Below are 19618 nucleotides of genomic sequence, written 5' to 3'. Positions count from 1 at the left end.
GTTGAGGTTCACATTACATAATATGGATAGCCAGTTGTTCCAGCACTTGATTGGACTGTGCTTAGAATCTGCTCTACTTCTGCACTTCCTATTATGTGAATTATTAAATAATCAATGTCATTAATTTAAGCCAAAAAGTATCTGTATGTATTAATTCCTTTGACTACCTCCCTATTTTCCCTCTAACATTTCCACTGAGAATAGAAGAAGCATAGGGGAAATTACCTAAGTGTGTAAAACACACACACACAGCCACAGAAGAGAGAGACAGGGAGAGAGACAGAGACAGAGATGCATTCCTGTTTACCCCAGAGCAATGACATACAGCATCATCATAGTTACACAACAGCCAGTGACAAAATTAGTTTAAATCCAAATTGTTTAAACTTTCTCCCTTCTTCTTTTAGCTTTAGCACATTCGACCCTGCTAACTCCAGGCCTCTTTCCAATTCCGTAACCTAAGCCCTCATCGTCTTCTGCTGGGTGCTCTATAACCACCTCCTTTCTGGATGTTTCTCTCCTGAGTCCATCCTGCCTGACTATTTTTTTTTTGCAATGCTGCTTTCACTAAATTGTTCCTAAGCTCAGACCTTCACAATGCCCTGTTCTCTTAGCTTCATCAGGTCCAGACTCTTCTGTCTGGCTCTCAAGGCCCCACCTCTTCTACGTAACTTTCTTCCTAATAGGCTGGTGTTCTTGCCTTTCCATGGACAACCTGTATTAATCCTGCCACTTGACTTTTTGTTCCTGCAGTTCTCGTCTTTCCTCACATTCTACGTCTTCTACAAAGACTTCATTGAGGTCTCTACCTTAATCACTTCTTTATATTGTGAATTTCTATCACAACAAGCTCCACTCAGCCTGTGTATTTTCTTATATTGTTGCTATTATTGAATGTGTATGTCTTGTCTCCCCAGCTGGAATAGTGACTATATTCTTCTGTCCCCACAATGCTAAGCACATAAATGCTTCCTTGGCTTATTTTACCATTTTTTCACAGATTAGAGTGTCAATTTAAAATTAAAGATACTTTTTACTTTTAGAATTGCCTTTTCATTTCATCTGTTGCCTTTGTTCTCCTGGAAAGAGGAAGGGCTTCTATGGAAAGACTGTTATGGCAACTCCACCCAAATTTTTGATTCTCTCCACAGGTTGGAAGCAAATGGGAAGCCAATATTCTCTAATTCCAGGCCAGAAGTGAACCAGAAGGTAAGAGACAGGTGGTTGGAGAGTGAATATTCTCTCTCTAAGACATCAAGAAAAGGCAAGAGGGCTTCCCTGGGGGCGCAGTGGTTGAGAGTCCGCCTGCCGATGCAGGGGATGCGGGGTGCGTGCCCCGGTCCGGGAAGATCCCACATGCCGCGGAGCGGCTGGGCCCGTGAGCCATGGCCGCTGAGCCTGCGCGTCCGGAGCCTGTGCTCCGCAGCGGGAGAGGCCACAGCGGTGAGAGGCCCACGTACCGCAAAAAAAAAAAAAAGAAAGAAAAGGCAAGAAGCAGGCCCCCTAATCTAATCCTTGGTTACCCTAAGACAAAGACCACTCTCTTCAGAGGATTTTCTCCTGGATGCAGTGGCTGCTGTTTCCTAGCTTTAACAAAGTGAAACTTAATTGGGAAAACTCTTTTTAAAATTATTATTATTAAAGTGCACATAGAAAATAAAGGAGGGAAAAAGTATGCAAGGGAACGCACTACTGCTTCCCTTTTTCTATCCCCATTGTCAACGAAAGAGGCTCTCAGTGCACCCGCAGCTCCCAGTGGAGCTATTAAGGATAGCACACTCCAGGGAACCCGAACCTGTACTTCCCTGTGGAGCTGGTGAGAGAGTGGTATTTAGTTCCACACACTTGGCCCCGTACACATGCACACACAATCAGTCTCCTTAACCCTGTTTTTCTCTGTCCTTGTTCATAAAAATTCCTGTCTGATGTCATCAGTGATTTAATTTGCTGTGTCCATCTCACAGGACTGACCCTTGGGTTCCAACATTGCTGGTGAGGTACTTTAGTTGTTTACTGGCATAACAGGTATGCCCGAGGGACCACGAATCGCCTGTGATTTTCAGCAGTCATTATACCAAACTTTCAATGGCATTAAATTCATTTTTTACATATGTGGAGTCTCACCCTGTGAAGAAGAAAAAAGGCTGTAAATACAATGCTTTCAAATGAAAATAGTATTTAGTATTTGACTGTCATCTACTTTGTTTTGCTCCGTGGATTACTTCAGCTAGAATTTCTGGTGCTGTAGAAAACCAGTTGAGAAAATAACCATCCTTTATGAGCAATTTTAGGTTTTCTAACCCTTATTGCAATCTTCTGCTTTAATTTGTTTTCCATTAGTACATGCTCAAGTGTAGTGAAAAGAAAAGCACTGGGCTGGGAGAGGGAGAATGAGAATGTTCCAGCTCTGCCAGTCTCTCATTTTATGACCATGGTCAAGTCCTTTTCCCTCTCTGGGCCTCAGTTTCCTCATTTGTCAAAAGAGGGACTTGGGCTGGATAGTCTTAAAAGGCTCCTCCACCTTTCATATATTGTAATTCCAATCAAATATGCTGTTTTCACGGATTTTTAAAACACAGAACCAAATTTGTAACATGGGCATTAGCAGATTTTTAAAAAAATCTTTCTTTTTTCTCAATAATAAGCCTCAGAGGTGGGATTTCAAAATTAGAATTTCCTACAGACTGCAGCCATAATGATAGAACCATCACAGGTCTACTATTAGAGTTAATATTCTTATCCGTAGACATCTAGAGAAGCAAATAATGTTTGAAGATCTTTTTGCTGTTTCTTTGTGGGTTCTTTATCCAGAGGTGTTTATATGAGTGTATCTTTATATAATGAGTGGTAAGAAAAGTGGGAATGTAATGAGCAAAGGAAAATAAAGCCCCCTCCTTTTATCTTTGCCCCAACCTGTCTCTGTGATTGTTTCTCAGCGAAACCACTGGTGTTTTGCAGCTTGGGGAGATCAGCTATGTACCGGCACTCATTCACTGCTAATAGGGGCTGCTAATAGTGTTCCCATCTCCTGTCAAGGCTGTCACAGTTGATTTTTTTTTACATTTCTGTGAGTTCCATCAAGTTTAACAGCTGAAAATCAAGCTCATTAAGAAGCTCTCCAAGTATTTCAGCATGGGCTAATTTTCCAAGGCTAGGCTTGGGCACAGAATTTAGTGAAGGGAATCTAGATATGGGTCAAATAAGAACCAGGGACTTTATTCACAGAACTTTGGGAGGAAAGAGGGAATTGAATGGTAAATGGAATGCCCCAAATGATGGTCTGTGTGTTTGGCAAAATTGCCCAATGACCTTAAGTATTCTGCTAAAGTCCATGCAACTACTTAATATACTGGCATATGCATAAAAGCAGCTCGGGAATGGTGAGACATTTTAATTCATTCACTCATTTATTTATTCTTTCATTTGTGCAGGTAAGACTCTAGGCTCTGCCATTCTTCATGCAGATAGGGCAAAGACTTTGGCAAGACAACCCTTAAAATGGTTTCCTCCTCCATTGCTGTCTGCTCCTTCGCAGCCTCCTTTGTAATTTCCTACTCACCTTCCCAGTTTGTTAATATTGGGGTGCCCTAAGGCTTAGTTTTTGAATTTCTTCTCTATCAATGCCCGCTCTCTTTGTGATTTCATCCAGTATTATATCTTTAAATATGATCTATATGCCAACAACTCCAAACTGATATTTCTAGCACAGACCTCTCCTCTGAACTCCAGATTTATATATCTACCTACTTAACATTTTCACTTGGATATGTAGTAGATGTCGCAAACTTAATAGGTCAAAAATGGAATTTCCCCTCAAATCTGCTCATCCCATGGTCTTCCCCATCTCAAGAGATGGCTCTCCATCCTACCAGTTGCTCAGGCTGAAAACCTTGAGTCACCCTTGACTCCTCTCTTTGTCTGACACCTCACAACGAATCCATCAGGAACTCCTGATGGTTCCAACTTCAATATCTACATATCTCCTGTACTTGACCACTCTTGGACTCCAATGCTATCACCCTGAAGCTGTCATCATCCCTCTTTTGGATTACTGCAATAGCTTGCTCACTGGTGTTCCTGTTTCCCCCACCTCCGTCACCCCCGCAGTGCATTCTCAGTGAAGATTTCAGAATGATTCTTTTAACGGGTAGGCTAGATCACGCTCTCCTCCACTCAAAACTCCCCAATGCTCCTCATCTCACCAAAGGCTGTCAGGGTCTATAAGGTCCAACATGATCTGCCCCCTCTCCTCCAGTTAACTCTCTGACCTCATCTCTTAGTAATGTCCCCCTCACTCACTCTGCCTTTATGTTCCTCAAACACACCAGGTAACTTCTTGTCTCAGAGCTTTTGTATTAGCTGTTCCCTCTGGAGGAATGCCCCTCCCCTATCAGCATGGTGTATTCTCTCATCTTTAGGAGTATTCCCTGCTTTAGTTTTATATAACATATATCATCATCCAACATTATTTATATTATATATAATATTATATATATGTTTGTATATTTTATATATATATATATATATATAAAATATACATTTGTTGACTGCTGTATTTCTAGTTGCCAGAACTGTGGTAGGCACGTAGGTGATCAATTTGATGAGTGAGTGAATGAATGAATAAATGAAGGCATTATTCAAGCCTGAGTGACCAATGTCTGTGAGCCAGGCCTCAATGAGACAATAAAGGAAAGGTCATTTTGACTTGTAGTAATGTAGGATCAGGGGCCAACCCAACTTAGAGGCTGTATGTTTCTCAGTATCTGCTTAGATCAAATAATGGAATTGTAAAAATAATGCTTTTGCTAGTGAACTTATAATAAATATAAAACTATATACAACTTGAAATAATGGAGAAACTTGAAGTGTAAGCACTTAGCATCAATCCAGTCGAGTTGCTTTATACTAGGAAGGTTTGCAGTGATAGCTTACCGTGATGGCTAATTTTATTTATGTGTCCATTTTACTGGGCCACAGAGTGCCCAGATATTTGGCTAAACATTATTTCTGGGTGTGTCTGTGAGAGTGTTTCTGGATGAGATTAACGTTTGAATTAGCAGACTGAGTAAAGCAGATTGCCCTCCCTAATGTGGGTGGGCCCCATCTAATCAGTTAAACATCTGAGTAGACCAAAAAGGCTGGCCCTCCTGCAAGTAAGAGACAATTCCTCCTGCCTGACTGCCTTTGAACTGGGACATTGGATGGATTTTTATTGTCTTTGGACTCAAATGGAAACATTAGCTCTTTCTGGGTGTCAGGCCTGCTTGTTTTCAGACTGGAACTACACCATTGGCTCTCCTGGATCTCAGCCCTTCAGACTCAGACTAGAAGTTTCACCATTAGTTCTCCTGATTCTCAGACCTTTGGACTCAGACTGGAACTACACCACTGGCTCTCCTGGGTCTCCAGCTTGCTGACTGCAGATTGTGGGACTTCTCAGCCTCTTCTTTTTATGAGGCCTGGCTCATCCTGTGGCTCAAGTTCAGTCGTTTCTGAGGCCCAGGGGGATTCCTGGCCTTTGATTCTCTGAGAGAGTGATGATGATAGCTCACGTGTACATCATGCTCCAAGCACTATAAGTAATTTATTTAAGCCTTATAACAACCCTATGAGAAAGATAATGTTATCATCCCCATTTTACAGATGAGGAAATTGAGGCATGGGAAGACTGAATAGCTTGCCCAAGGTCGAAAAGTCAGGACTTGTACCTTTGCAGTCAGCTTCTCTTAACATTATAAAGTAAATCCTTATAGCATTTCTCTAAATCTCCCTTGCTGAGACCAGTTCAAGTGCCCTACAGTCATCCCTAGGCAAGAGAAAGAGTCCTGATGGACAAGATTACCTTTTCTACCAACTTTAAAAGTTTAATGCTCTCTGGCTCTCACCCTTGCTGCCTCCCTTCTTTTCACTTGTCCTTTTCTTTTATTTTTTCTTTCCTTCTCTCTAGTTCACTTCCTACCTTTTTGAAATTCATTTATTGACCATTTCCCCTATCTTCTTGATTATTTTCAACAGGAGGCAATAATATTGTCACTTTTCTATCTTAAAAAAATCCTCTCTTGACTCGATTTTCCTTTTAGCTTCAGACCCATCTTCTCATTCTTTCCTAAACCCCCTCCAGTCAGGCTTTTGCTCCCATGCCCACTGAAACTACAGTGCCCTTCACATTGCTAAGTCCAGTGGTCAGTTCTCACATTGCTTGACTTGACTTCAGCATTTGAAACATTCACTCTTTCTTCATTCATATACTTTCTTCACTTGGCTTCTAGGATGCTACACTCTCTTGGTTTTCAATGTTCCTTTTCAGTATCACTTGCTGATTTTTTTTATATCCCTGACCCTTTAACTTTAGAGTTCTCTTGGGCTCAGTCCTTGGACCTCAGTCATTCCCTTAGTGATCTCATTTAATTTCAAGACTTTAAATGCCATCTAAAAGCTGATGATTTCAATTGTATATCCTCATCTTGGATTTCTTCTGACCTTCAGATTCCTTTGTCCAACTGCCTGCCTGAGATTTCTACCTTAAAGAGATATAGGCATCTCAAAGTTAACACATCCAAATCTGATCTTCCTTCCCAAATCTACTCCTCGACAATCTCCCCCATCTCAGTAAATTCCAGTTGCTCAGGCCAAGAAGCTTCATTCCTTATTCCACTCTTTCCCTTATATCATATATTCAGTTATTTTGCATCTTCAGATTATACCTGGAATCTTTCCATTTCACATTAGTTCCAATTCTACCAATGTGTTTCAAAACTACCTTTATTTGTTTCTCACCTGGATAACTGCAATAGCCTCCAACTGGTCTCCCTATTTCCTCCCTTACGACTTATACTCTACTTTTCACTTAGCATCCAGAATAAGCCTTTGAAAATACAAGTTACTGTTGCGTAATCAATGCCTAGATAGGTTGTCAGAATGTAGTAGATTCTCCATAAATATTTACTGAGTGAATGAATGAAGGAAGGAAGGAATCAAATATGGTCCTTGCAGGGAGGATGATAGGTACATGATCATACTACAGGGTAGACAGTGGTTAAGTCTTACTTTGGAGGTACAGATAAAGGGTTCTTGGGAGCTCAAAGAAGGGAGAGGTCATTCAGATATGGGAAGTGAGTCAGGGGAATCCAGGAGGGCTTAATGGAGGAAGTAGCATTTGAGCTGGGACTTGAAGAATGGGTAGTATTTGGACTTGGGATGTAGAGGGAAGCACAGGGAGTTCAGTTAGGCTTAAGTAGGGTATGTGAAGGGTGGCAGAAGTGAGAAATAAGATTAGAAATGAAGTCTTTGGCCAAAACATGAAGGTCCCTGAATGCCAGGTTAAAGATATTGCCTTTAGGTGTGATATGAAATGGAGTGGATATGAAGGTTACAGAATTGGGTGAAAAAATTTGAGTCATAAATCAGTGATTTTCTCTGATTTAACTTTCAGGTCTTTACTCAATTGTCTCTTATTTTAAGTTGTTTACAGACTTAATGATATGGTTCCTAACCTATTCCAGGTAAGAATCAAACAGGAAAAAGAAGGAGAAGATATTTAATCTGAAAACAGATACACCTCCAGGGAGAGAAGGGCTAGATGACTGCTAGAAGGAAGAAGATGGAAACCCTAAACTGTAGGCTTAGAACCTCTGTTACTGTACAATCTAATAACTTTTTCTTGCTTCCACATTTAAATATTCTTTTAATAACTTTTTTCTGATTACAGAAGTAATGCATATTCAATATAAGACACTTGGACAACAGAACAACACAGAAAAAAAATCCCTCTGTGTCTATCTACCATCTGGAGACAAGCACTGCAAACAATTTGGTGTCACCCTTTTCTTTGCACGTATCCACAAACGTATATACATATATATTTACATATTTTAAACAAAACTTACATCATGCTGTGCAGATATGAAATAGACTGCTTTTCTCACTTAACAATAAACATATCATGAATATTTCTGAAATTGACATCAGTTTTAATGGCTATATGGTATTCTCTTAGCCCTAATTTTGCTCATCTGGATTGTTTCTAATTATTTGTCATTAAATATCCTTCTTACATTCATCTTAGCACTTTTCTCTGCCATTTTTAAGGGATATATTTCTAGAAGTGAAATTGTTAGAATAACATATGACTACACTTTTAAAGTCTTCTCCCTTCTGAAAGGTTTTACTGTTCACACTCCCACCAGCAGAGAGGGTGTGCCTATTTCCTTATGCTCAGGATAACATAATTTTTTTAATGAGAACTTCTATTTAATTAAGAGCTTCACATCTAAGTCCTCAACTCTTATCTTTCCTACATTTTATTTATAGACATACCAGTTGAAATATAGTTGCATTTGGATTACTTAATTCTAAATATCAGTTAAGATATTTTACCTAATTATTACCACAACACACAACTCAAACTGGCTCCCTTAAGGGGTCAAGCATCTCATTTTGCCTGGAAAGTCTAAGTCTAGGCCTTGTGTCTCATCAAAATTAATAGTGGCAATGCTGCCACTCTTAAAACTTTCAGTTTTGAGTGATATATCTTATGGCCTCCATTAAAATTTTATTATTTTTATAGTTTTAAAGGTTACTTTCCATTTACAGTTATTGCAAAATATTGGCTGTATTCTCCGTGTTGTACAATACATTTTTGAGCCTATCTTACACCCAATAGTTTGTACCTCTCACTCCCTCACCCCTATATTGCCCCTCCCCCCACTCCCCACCGGTAACCACTAGTTTATTCTCTGTATCTGTGAGTCTCCTTCTTTTTTGGTATATTCACTAGTTCGTTGTATTTTTTAGATTCCACATATAAGTGACATCATACAGTATTTGTCTTTCTCTATCTGACTTACTTCACTTAGCATAATGCCCTCCAAGCCCATCGATGTTGCTGCAAATGGCAAAATTTCATTCCTTTTTATGGCTGCGTAGTATTTCAGTGTGTGTGTGTGTGTGTGTGTGTGTGTGTGTGTGTGTGTGTGTGTATCACAACTCCTTTACCCATCCACCTGTTGATGGACACTTAGGTTGTTTCCATGTCTTGGCTATTGTAAATAGTGCTGCTATGAACATTGGGGGATAGTATAAACTTTTGTATTCATTTTCATTTTCGCTTAGCTTTTTCCTTTTGGGGGAGATTTTAAGGAACTTTCAGGACCAGGGGACTCAGCCAATCCTGTCTGCTTTGCAGTCCCTGGTTGAGGCATTGGCATAGTCCCTTTTCTCCTGAGCAGAACGGTACACTGAGGACAGCTTTGCTTGACTCCATCAAATGCTGATGCCCTAGGGACAATGAGAAGCATGAGGCAGCTGCCTGCATCCAACTGAAATTGGCTGAGTCTCAGCCCTGTGGTGAGTAGAGCACACCCTCAGTGCAGTGCTGCTCTGGCCAGGGAAGGAAGCTTATTAAGGCTAAGAAGGGCAAGAACCTATGAGATTGGCTCTTAGAAGCTGACATGTGTATTAGTCACTCAGCAGGGACCAGATGGGTAGGTAAGAGATGGGAGGGGGACTTGGAAGGCATTTGTATCTGTTGGGATCTATAGCCTGTAAATTCAGGGTAACATCTATCAGGAATCAATGTGTATCTTGATGCGTGTAAGCCTGTCCTGATGTTTCAGAGAGAAATGAAGAACCAGAGGGGCCACTCAATCTCCGAAGTGTGTACTTCTGGACCAATAGCCTTTACGTGAGTGAGATATACCTGCTTCCCTGTGAACGTGAGCTGGGATGCTTCTATTCCAGCCCTCTGTCACTACGAGTGACTGGGGTGAGAACAGCCTGCTTTGGGGGTCAGACAGACTCAACAAGCCTCCTTTACTCCACTGCAGAGGACAGACTCAAGGTTGCACACTAGCTGAAGCAGCTGCTGCTAGAGGCTCTGACTCTGATGCTGGATGCAGCAGAGCAGAGTTATGCTAAGGTAACCATAGAGAGTCATTCCAGACTGGCCTTGGGGCTTGGTGTCTGCAGTAGGTATGATTTTATTTTGTCTCTGTGCCCTTCCAAGTGAAGGAGGAGGGAGTCATGGGCCAACTGGGGGAAGAAGGGGTGAATACAGTTGCTAGAGGGTTCACATGGGAGATGGTGGCAATGAAGTGTCTCTACCTGTGGCTTCTTCCACCTTTGTCCCTCAGGACTCTCGCTGCCATAGGCCCTGCACTGTCTCTGGCTCGCCAAGTTGATAACAGTGCAGATTCACTTTCTGAACACTGGCCAGAACACAATGCTCATCAACCTGGGCTGCCACAGTCTGATGGACCCTATCATGGCCCTACTTGGTTCTATTAGGTGAGCAAGCAAGAAAAATGTAGCCAGCAATGCCAGCATCCTCTCTCTTGCTGTCCCACTCATGGGACCCAGAGGCTGAGTGACTTGCCTAAGGTCTCAGGGCCAGTGACAGAACCGGGGAGTCCAATTCTCGTGACTTAGCTGTCTGATAAACCAAATGTCCATTTCATGGTAGTATTTCTCACTAGCATATTTGGGCAGAGGTTGGAGAATAGTGAGACAATACTGTGTCCTTTTCCACGGGCTGTTAGGTCAGCAGAGGGGGCAGGCACCTTTAGCCCTCCAGACCATTGAGATTCAGAGTAATGTCCCTGCTAGTGGTCCCACGAGCAGCTCTTAGCCCCAGCATTTCTAGAATGGTGAGCCTGGGTTAGCATAGCTAGTTATGGCTGCTGGAGGCTGGTTTTAGCCATTTAATGAGCAAGGATGTTTATCAGGGAATCAGCCCTTTCATTGTTCCATGTGTAGTTGAGTTAGTGGAAGAATATTCTTTCTCAGTAGTTTTCTCATAACTAACATTTTTAGTTAATAGTCATTGAGTCATTTGATATGGAGTCATCACAGCAAGGTCAGGACAGATCAAGAACCCTCTGTTTAACAGTATGGGAATGGATGTAAAACATCTTAGAAATGTTTTCATTTAAATTGATTTTTTAAAAAGGTTGGTACTGGAAGGGGCATGTTTCAGTTATCTGGTAAACTCATTTAAATACCTCAACGTCTTCTATTGCTGAATAAACAAAGCATGATTGCTTGTAATACCGGTGTTGCTAAGTGCTGCACACGCTTCTGTGTGTGTATATGTGTGTGTGTGTGTGTATGTGTGTGTGAGTGAGTGAGTGAAAGAGAGCGGGAAAGAGAGAGGCAGAGGGAGAGGGAGCAGGAGAGGGGAGGGTGAAGGAGCTTATTATGTGAAAAACACTGAATTCAACATTCCAGGTTTTTCTCTCTTGGACTATATGGTTCTGGTCCACTGGGTAGAACATATTTCGTTCATGTATTAAAACCCACTAATCTTGATTCTTAGAGCTCCTCCTTCAAACTCCTCAAGGACAGGTACACTCTCCTATTCATCCTTGCATCCCCTATTGCTGGTAGAATGTCTTGGACAGAATAAGCACTTGAGCAACGTTTGAATTGAAATGTTGAATTTCATGTCTTGAGGTCCAGCCACATGGAAACAAACTGTTTTACTGGTGTGGGTACAAAACTTTTTTAAAAAAATGGGAATAAGATAATGTCTTATATTTTGTTTCTATTTTTTAACGTGTTTAGAATTTGTTGTCTTTTTATGATTCCAACCACACACTGGACTTCTCTCCAACAACTCCCAGATCCCTTTCCTTTGCCAGAACTGATGGTTTGGAGACTAACATCTTGTGAATAGCATTTGTCTCATTTTCTCCTAAATGCAGTACTTTGTGTTTGCTCACATTGAAGCTCATCTGTCACTTCTTCACCCAGAAATACAGACTTGTGGGACTCTCCTGCCAGTTTTGTATTGACTTAGAATTTCACCATTTCAAAATGTACAAAAAAATCAGTATCTCTATCATTTGTAAAATTTATTGCTACTATGTGATGGGCACTGTTCTAATTTATAAACGTTAATATATTTAATGAAACTAATCCTGGTGCCACTTTGGGTGCTCTCACTTTATATTTCATCAACCTCCTCTATCAGGAGTTTCTTTTCTTAACCTAGAGACTGTGGGAAGAACTTAGGAAGTGTGTGAATTTGGATGGAAAAAATACGTTTAGATTTTCACTAACCTCTAACTGAAGTTTAGAGTTTTCTTCCATTATAAATGTAGGTGAACAAAGTACAGAAGTATTAGCAGGACCTGTGACTTTTTCACAAGTATCACAGATATTATCGTATCACAAGTTATTGCAGATTTTTTGAAATATTTATGTTTATCTACTTCAGAATTACAGTAGTTATTAGACCTGTCATTGCACGTTGCTATTTAATGTGTTATAGGAGCACATATGCTACTATGTCACACATGTGTTTTGATAAGGGTATTATTTCAATACAGTTGGTTTCCTTTGTATTTTATTTCATGTATTTAAAAATGTTATTCTGATAGAGAGTTCACAGGCTTCACCAGATTTCCCAAGGGGTACATGGCACCAAAAATTAAGAACCCCTCCTTTATACTCTCTCAGCCATACAAGGCAGAGGCTCTGAAGGGTGGTGGAAATTGGGAGGACTCAGTGGAGTCCTGCATTCTCACTCCAGCTCCACCATCCACGTAGCTGTGTGACCTGGGGTATGGCTTTTCTCTTTCTGAGACTTGTTTTCCTTCATGGCAATAATGGGGAGGGAACCATCTGCCCCTGCAGGGTGTTGTGAAGACCAGATGACATAATGTCTGTGTACAGAGTTGGTTTGAAAACACTTTGAAGCACAATATGAGGTATTTGTTGAGGAGTAAGGTTGCAGAGGTCTGATGCTCCAGAGATCTATCAATTTTAGGGTAATCTAATATTCAAACAGACTTGGAGTGAGCACAGTTAGGTAAAGAACACTCTTTCTTATGTCCTGCATCCATTTTCTACCCAAGATCTGAGATCATCTCCATAAGGTTATACAGCCTTGAATGCTTGTACTTGTGTGTGATCAATTCCTTTTCCTTCCTTCTGTTGCCCTAAGCAATTGCTTCAGTATGCCTTTGAGATCTTCCACCCAGATAGAAAATTTAGGCAAGCTGAGATCTTCAAAGCTTCCTGCCAAACTGGAAGAATGGAATGGTGTTATGGATCTTGGGATATGGGAAAGAAGATTAAGGCCCCTCTGGCCGCCTTGTTTATGACATGTGGTCTGTCCTGTGATAGGAGGGGTAAAATTGGAAGGTTACTGGAGACTGTATCATAAGACAGCAGAAGGAAGTTTCTTCCCTATGTCAGGCTTGGGCCAGGCATTACTTACCTCTGATGGAGCATCGTTCAGTAAAACCTCCTGAATTTTTCTGAACCAGCCAGTCTCATTCTTCTTTTGAGTTACCTGTGGCCCTATGGGATTCCCAATACTGGAAAGGTAGCTCTGGTGTCATTAAAGCATTGTTAATATGATTATTAGTTGAATAATTATTATAGCTCCTTACTGAGTATGTATTTTGCCAAGCATAGTTAGTACCGGGCACTTTGCACTGAGCAAAGCCTCTTAAATGACCCTTTGAGGGAAGTACACTTAGATTTCCACTTTATAGATGAAAAAACAAAGGCTCAGAGAGGTTAAGTGACAGTGTTAGAAAGTGGCCTTGGGGACCACGGTATGATAGAGAATAAATTGAAGCCAGGCAGATTGGGCTCAAATCCTAGACTTTGTCACATACTAGATGTTTAACCTTTCTGAGCCTGTTTTCTCTTCTTACCATATTTCACACTTCCTGACATTTGTGAACCTTCCTGATGTCCCTCCTGCAGAATCTTGTACACGACTGTGTCATTTAGCAGGCATCCCCACCAGAGTGTCCACTCTTGAAGGAAGAGGTCATACTTTGTTCCCTTTTGAATTTCTAGGACCAAGGCTTGTACATACCAGGTTCTCTATAATGGCATGTGAATGTATTGAATACAACGTAGGGTTTATAATAATTCTTAGCAATTGGGTTGATATGGAGGTTAAATAAGATACTGGGCCATTAGAAAGTTTTGAGTTTTCAGTTGGGCAGACCAAGATTCAAATCTTATCTCTGCCTTTTAGGAACTTCTCAACTCAGAGTCTCAGCTGAAACAAGGAAGTGCTATCTACGTTTGTTTCACAGTTGTAGTAAACGATGAAGAATTTAAGCTCAGTGTGTTAAAGCCTACCCTTCTAGCTCCCTGAGGGCAAGGGCCAGCCATGCTCCTTTTTTTCTTTTTTACATCTTTATTGGAGTATAATTGCTTTACATTGTTGTGTTAGTTGCTGCTGCATAACAAAGTGAATCAGCTATACATACACATATATCCCCCTATCCCCTCCCTCTTGCATCTCCCTCCCACCCTCCCTATCCCATCCCTCTAGGTGGTCACAAAGCACCGAACTGATCTCCCTGTGCTATGTGGCTGCTTCCCACTAGCTAGCTATTTTACGTTTGGTAGTGTATATATGTCCATGCCACTGTCTCACTTCGTCCCAGCTTACCCTTCCCCCTCCCCATGTCCTCAAGTCCATTCTCTACGTCTGCGTCTTTATTCCTGTCCTGCCCCTAGGTTCTTGTATACCACAGTGTCTGGCAGAGTGCCTGGGACTGAGTTAATGTTCCGAATATGTTTAAACAGCTGAATTTCCTTTCTTGAGGCCTAGCAACATGATGTAGCCCCACAATTCTAGGTGTGAACACAAAAACATTTTTCTTAAAATGAGAGCAAGGTCACGACTCTTAATTACTTTTGACTGAACCATAATCATAAAATCATAACTCTTTATTGTGAATGCACTCTGGGCGAGGCACTGGCTGAGCAATTTTCAGGTACTATCTTATTGAATCTTGACCACCACTCTCTGGGGAAGGTACTATTTCTCCTTAATTTAAAAAATGGAAGCTCCCATTGTGTCCACAGGTGGTAAATGACTTTAGGCAGCATGAGAGCATAACAGTTGCTCAGTAGATGGTAGCAGTTGTGAAAAGTGAATCCAGGTCTTTTTGATAGACTGTCCAAGACAGCTAAGAATCCGAAGGGCTCACCCAGTCCTACCAGGTGAGTCAAAAGGTCTTGCACATCTATGCTGTCTTTTCAAGTAACATAGTTTATTCTGCATTATATGAAAAGCATACATTTTGGGGCACAATTAAATATGAAACACTGTATAACTTGAACACAGATATGCATCCAAGATTTGCTCTGAAAACTAACTTTTCCATTTGCATTGAAGACATTTAACAAGCAACTTGGTAATATTAAAAAATCAGAACTGGTGATGTCACAGGACTAGGAAGGGAGATGAAATAATCATTTGTAAAATAAAAGAATGCTTCTATTCATTATTATCTGGAAAAATCTAACTACTGTATCTCCTAAAAATAACAAAACAGTAAAATTTCAAAATTCAGGAGGAACAACAGAACAATAAATAGCATTTGTAAGGAAAAATAGCTTCTTTAATAGATTTCTATGGTGAATGAAAAGGATTGTGAGAGATGGTATGTGCTGCAATTTGATTATGTAATATAATGCAAACATACTCTATTTTTTTAACACTGCTGTAGCATTCTCCTTTACTCTTTTTTAAAATAGATCTTTATTGGAGTATAATTGCTTCACAATACTGTGTTAGTTTCTGTTGTACACCAAAGTGGATCAGCCATATGCATACATATGTCCCCATACTCTATTTTTATACATTTTGAACAACTCTGGACTAGTGCATTAGGACTTTCCGAAGAAATAGAACCAATGGGATGCATATATACATACATACATATATATGTATATATATGTATGTGTATACACATATGTATATATGTGTGTGTGTATAAATATATATATATATATATATGTATTTATTTATTTATTTTAAGGAATTGGCTGATGTGATTTCGGGTGCTGGAAAGTTTGACATTTTGCAGGGCTGGCTGGCAGTCTGGAAATTCTGGCAGGCGTTAATGCTGCAGTTTTGAGTCCAAAGTAATCTGGAGGCACAGTTCTTTTCTCCTTGGAGGACTTCAGTCTTTTACAACTGATTGGATGAGGCCCACCCACATTATGGAGGGTAAGATATGTTACTCAAAGTCTACTGGTTTAAATGTTAATCACATCTCAAAAATACCTTCACAGCAACATCTAGACTGGTATTCAACCAAGCAACAGGGCACTACAGTGTAGCCAACTTGACACACAAAATTCACCATTACAACTAGTATATTCAAGCAGGCTGGGAGAAGTACACCTGGACTAAGTTGGCAGGAATAATAGGAAGAGAGCATTTGTACTACAAGTAGATCAAGTGAAGGAGAGCAAGGGGCCTGGGTGTGGCAGTTGCTTTAAATGCATTTTATTTAACTTATTTAAATAAGAAATAATTGTTAAGTGGCAAATTTCCCCTATTTCATAGGTGTTATTAAAACAAGGTATTGCACGACCCCTGAGACTGATGAATCAAAGCCTTCTGTAGCGTTGATGACAGCGATGCTTCATTGAGGAAGCTACTGTAAGAATAACCCTCGCTTCCTGCTGGTGCCACAGCTGGTTGCTTAGGGGGAAGCCAGCTTTCAGCATGAATGGGCTGCTGTGGAATCCTGTTTTCTAGCTGTCAAAGCAGAAGATTTAGCATCTTCTTCCAATATTCTGGTAACTCAAAGGAAGAAATTGAGATGATTTACTAAAGGATTACTTAGAGAGCAAGCAATTCAAAACAGGACACCAAACTGAGGTATAAAAAAGGAATATTTATCTTTTAAAAATACAACTTTGAACACTACTGACATGTGATTTACAAAGTATTTTTGTGAAATACTCTTCACTGACTTTGCTTAGTACATTCTCTTATTTTCAATCAAGACTCAAGGGAGGGCATGCTTATGTTATTACAAGCACCACCAACACCACAGAAGAAAATACCATCTCTGCCTCAGGATATTAGTCCCCAGTTCTCATCCTTTCCATTTCTTTTCCATCAGCCAGGACTTCCTGACTGGTCCACGCACACTCTGCCATTGTAATCTGCTGGTGGGCACTGCAGAACTACAGGAGTCCCAGTTCTCAGGACTCTAGGTGGAGCCGACCTATTTGTGCAAAGCTTCACACACCCTAGCCTACTATTTATTCATTACCAGGAATTTTCTATTAATACTCATATCAACTCTTTGCAGACATTCAGCATGAAGTAAACATAGTATTTACAGCAGTACATGGTTTGCAATTCAACACACTGACAGCAGAAGAAAAGGGACCACCAGACTTTGTAAGAAGACCAGAGGGGAAGCATATCAAAATAAATCCCTTCTGCTAATGTGTGTGTGTGTGTGTGTGTGTGTTTGTGAGCACACACGTGTGTTTTAATTCATAGAAAACTAAACATGCCCTCCTTTAAAAGCAGGCTATTTACAAGGTGACTCTGAATACCACATACACATGCCAGTCATACTGGACACTTGCTTTCTGTGAATACATCTAGTTTTTTAAAAATTCTGAAATAAACCTTTTATCTGATACATTAGAGAAAATAACTTTGAAACATTTGTCAACTTTTCGTTCACAGTAATTTTGTAAAAAGCCACAAACCATGCTTTGTCTTTTAAAAGGTGAACCTGGTCAAGCACCTTCTAGCAGACACTGATATGTTATTCACTTACTGGCCTACTGGGAATTGGAAAGACAATGTCAGTTATGGAGTCCCTAGTGCTCCTTTCATTCCTCTCACCAGTAGCAACATTAATGTGAAGAGAAGTTCTGAAACACAAATCACATATAAATCATCAAAACATTTCAGTTAACAGTGTTTAAAAAAATACTAAAGTCTACAACAGTAGTACAGACACTGAAAACACCCCAAATACTCTGTAGCCTCAGGCCTTTTTAAATACTACTAATAAAAAGAGACAACCAATTGACAGAAAAGGAGGAAGTTACAGCACTTGAGGTTTGAGTCAATTTCTTTCCAGGGCCTGTAGCTTGAGGTGCTGCTCTAGGATCCTTATTTTAAGTCAAAAGATATTCCAGGAATGAATTGACAAATTTAAAGCAATTTCCACTTGAAAACCATTGAAAATACAAATCACTTTCTAAGCTTGTCCAACACACATTTATTTTCAGGATCCCAGGTTGTCAGGCAAAGGGATTCAGGTCAGTTTCAAGCCCTCAAAGCCACAGAATTTCCATCTCTTCTCCAGACTGGCTCCAACTCCAGTCATTTCCTGCTTGAAGGTATGCTGGAGTCTGCTCATGAGACATTCTACATCACTGGTACAGATCTGTGGGACAGAGAGGACATCTCCATTCAGAACCAGTCCCACCTTCCTAATCTGGCTTCCCCAATGTTGCTTTAGAATGCTGACGCGCACGTGTGTGTGCTAGGCGTGGGGTCGACCTTCCCCTCCCTGTGTGTGTGTATGTGTCGGTTGAGTGGATTACAGATGGAAGCCTTCTGCTTGGACTGCCTGAGTCCACTGAAATTTCTTTTTGTTTCTGTATTTCATAACTGCTTTATTTAGGCATAATTTACATACAATAAATTCACTTATTTTACATGTACACGTTGATGAATTTTAGTAAAGTTATACAATAGTGCAACTGTCACCACGATTCAGTTTTAGAACATTCCATCACCCCCCCACAAAGGTTCCTTTGTGCCCCTTTGCAGTCAATCTTTACTCCCAAACCCTGACTCAGATCGTTTTCACTGTGATTTTGCAGTTTTTGGAAATTTCATATATGTGTAATTGTACAATATATAGTCTTTTGTGACTAGTTTCTTTCACTTAGCATGATGTTTTTGAGATTGATCGCCACCAAGCTTTCTCTGGGAAAGAGCTGGTGTCGGTCATGCGGAGAGGCTTGGGTCTGCAGCCAGCTGAATGATGGCTTATCAGTGCTGGTGATGTTACGTTCAGGCCCACTGAAGCTACAAAGCCTTTGGGGAAGAGAGGGAGGCAGAAATGGCTGCCACCAGAGCAGAAGTCTTCACACCCGTCTTAGTTCACAAAGGAAAAGTGACAGGAATAGAGAATGCTCTGTGTTCCTACTTCTCTGCTCCCTCTCCCCACTCCTCTCTCTCTCTCTCTCTCTCTCTCTCTGTCACAAACACACACACACACACACACACCAATATAAAAACAAAAACAAATCTGTTGACCCTTAGGGTTTGCTTCATCTTTATGTTAGTAGCATAGTAGCAACTTTCCTAACTGTGAACCTGGATACTAGGGCTTGGCTGAAGAGCACTATGGGATCCTTAAAGAAATCCCAAGTTGCTGTCACAGTAAATATTTATAAAGGTGGTAGAAGGGACCCCCAAATTCTTATAGTACCATTGCAGGCTCTCTTTGGGAGGCCCTGGTACTACCCTGGCAGGAAGCTGCTCAGGAGGAACTGGCACTAGACTAGGAGTGAGGTCATGCCTTCTCCCCAGTGCTAGTAGTGGACTGTATCCAGTTGAGTGAATGAAGCACACTGCACAGTATCAGTAGAGTTGAATCCCCATTTCAAAAAACATAAATCTATAATGCTTATAGATATATACATACAATATAGGTGCAGCAGATGTATAAAAAAGGGTCTGAAATAAGATATGCCAAACTGTTAACAATGGTTATCCTTGAGAGATGGGACTGTGGGGAACTCTCCCTTTGCCTTTACTGTAGTTCTATATTGCTTACATTTTAAAGAGAACATGTTTGCATTA

General features: G+C 40.6%; 1 protein-coding gene across 8 annotated transcripts in view; it reads right to left on the bottom strand.

Moving 5' to 3' along the window:
* Positions 1–1430: 1430 nt before the first annotated feature.
* The window catches only part of ENOX2 (ecto-NOX disulfide-thiol exchanger 2), a 298480-nt gene continuing 280292 nt past the window's right edge, over positions 1431–19618 (bottom strand). For 7 of the 8 annotated variants that reach the window (XM_027097557.1, XM_027097550.1, XM_027097552.1 and 4 more), the window contains one exon: positions 16645–18188. In XM_027097557.1, the coding sequence (XP_026953358.1) occupies positions 18057–18188 (132 nt within the window). In that variant the 3' untranslated portion in view covers positions 16645–18056. Of the gene's footprint in view, positions 2126–16644; positions 18189–19618 lie in introns of those variants that run through there. The other variant, XM_027097555.1, reaches the window with a different exon arrangement.

Source organism: Aethalodelphis obliquidens, unplaced genomic scaffold (genome assembly GCF_003676395.1).
Source record: "Aethalodelphis obliquidens isolate GAN/ISIS:26980383/991018 unplaced genomic scaffold, ASM367639v1 scaffold115, whole genome shotgun sequence".
In the NCBI taxonomy this organism is placed as follows: Eukaryota; Metazoa; Chordata; class Mammalia; order Artiodactyla; family Delphinidae; genus Aethalodelphis; species Aethalodelphis obliquidens.
This window is presented reverse-complemented; position numbering and strand designations above follow the sequence as displayed.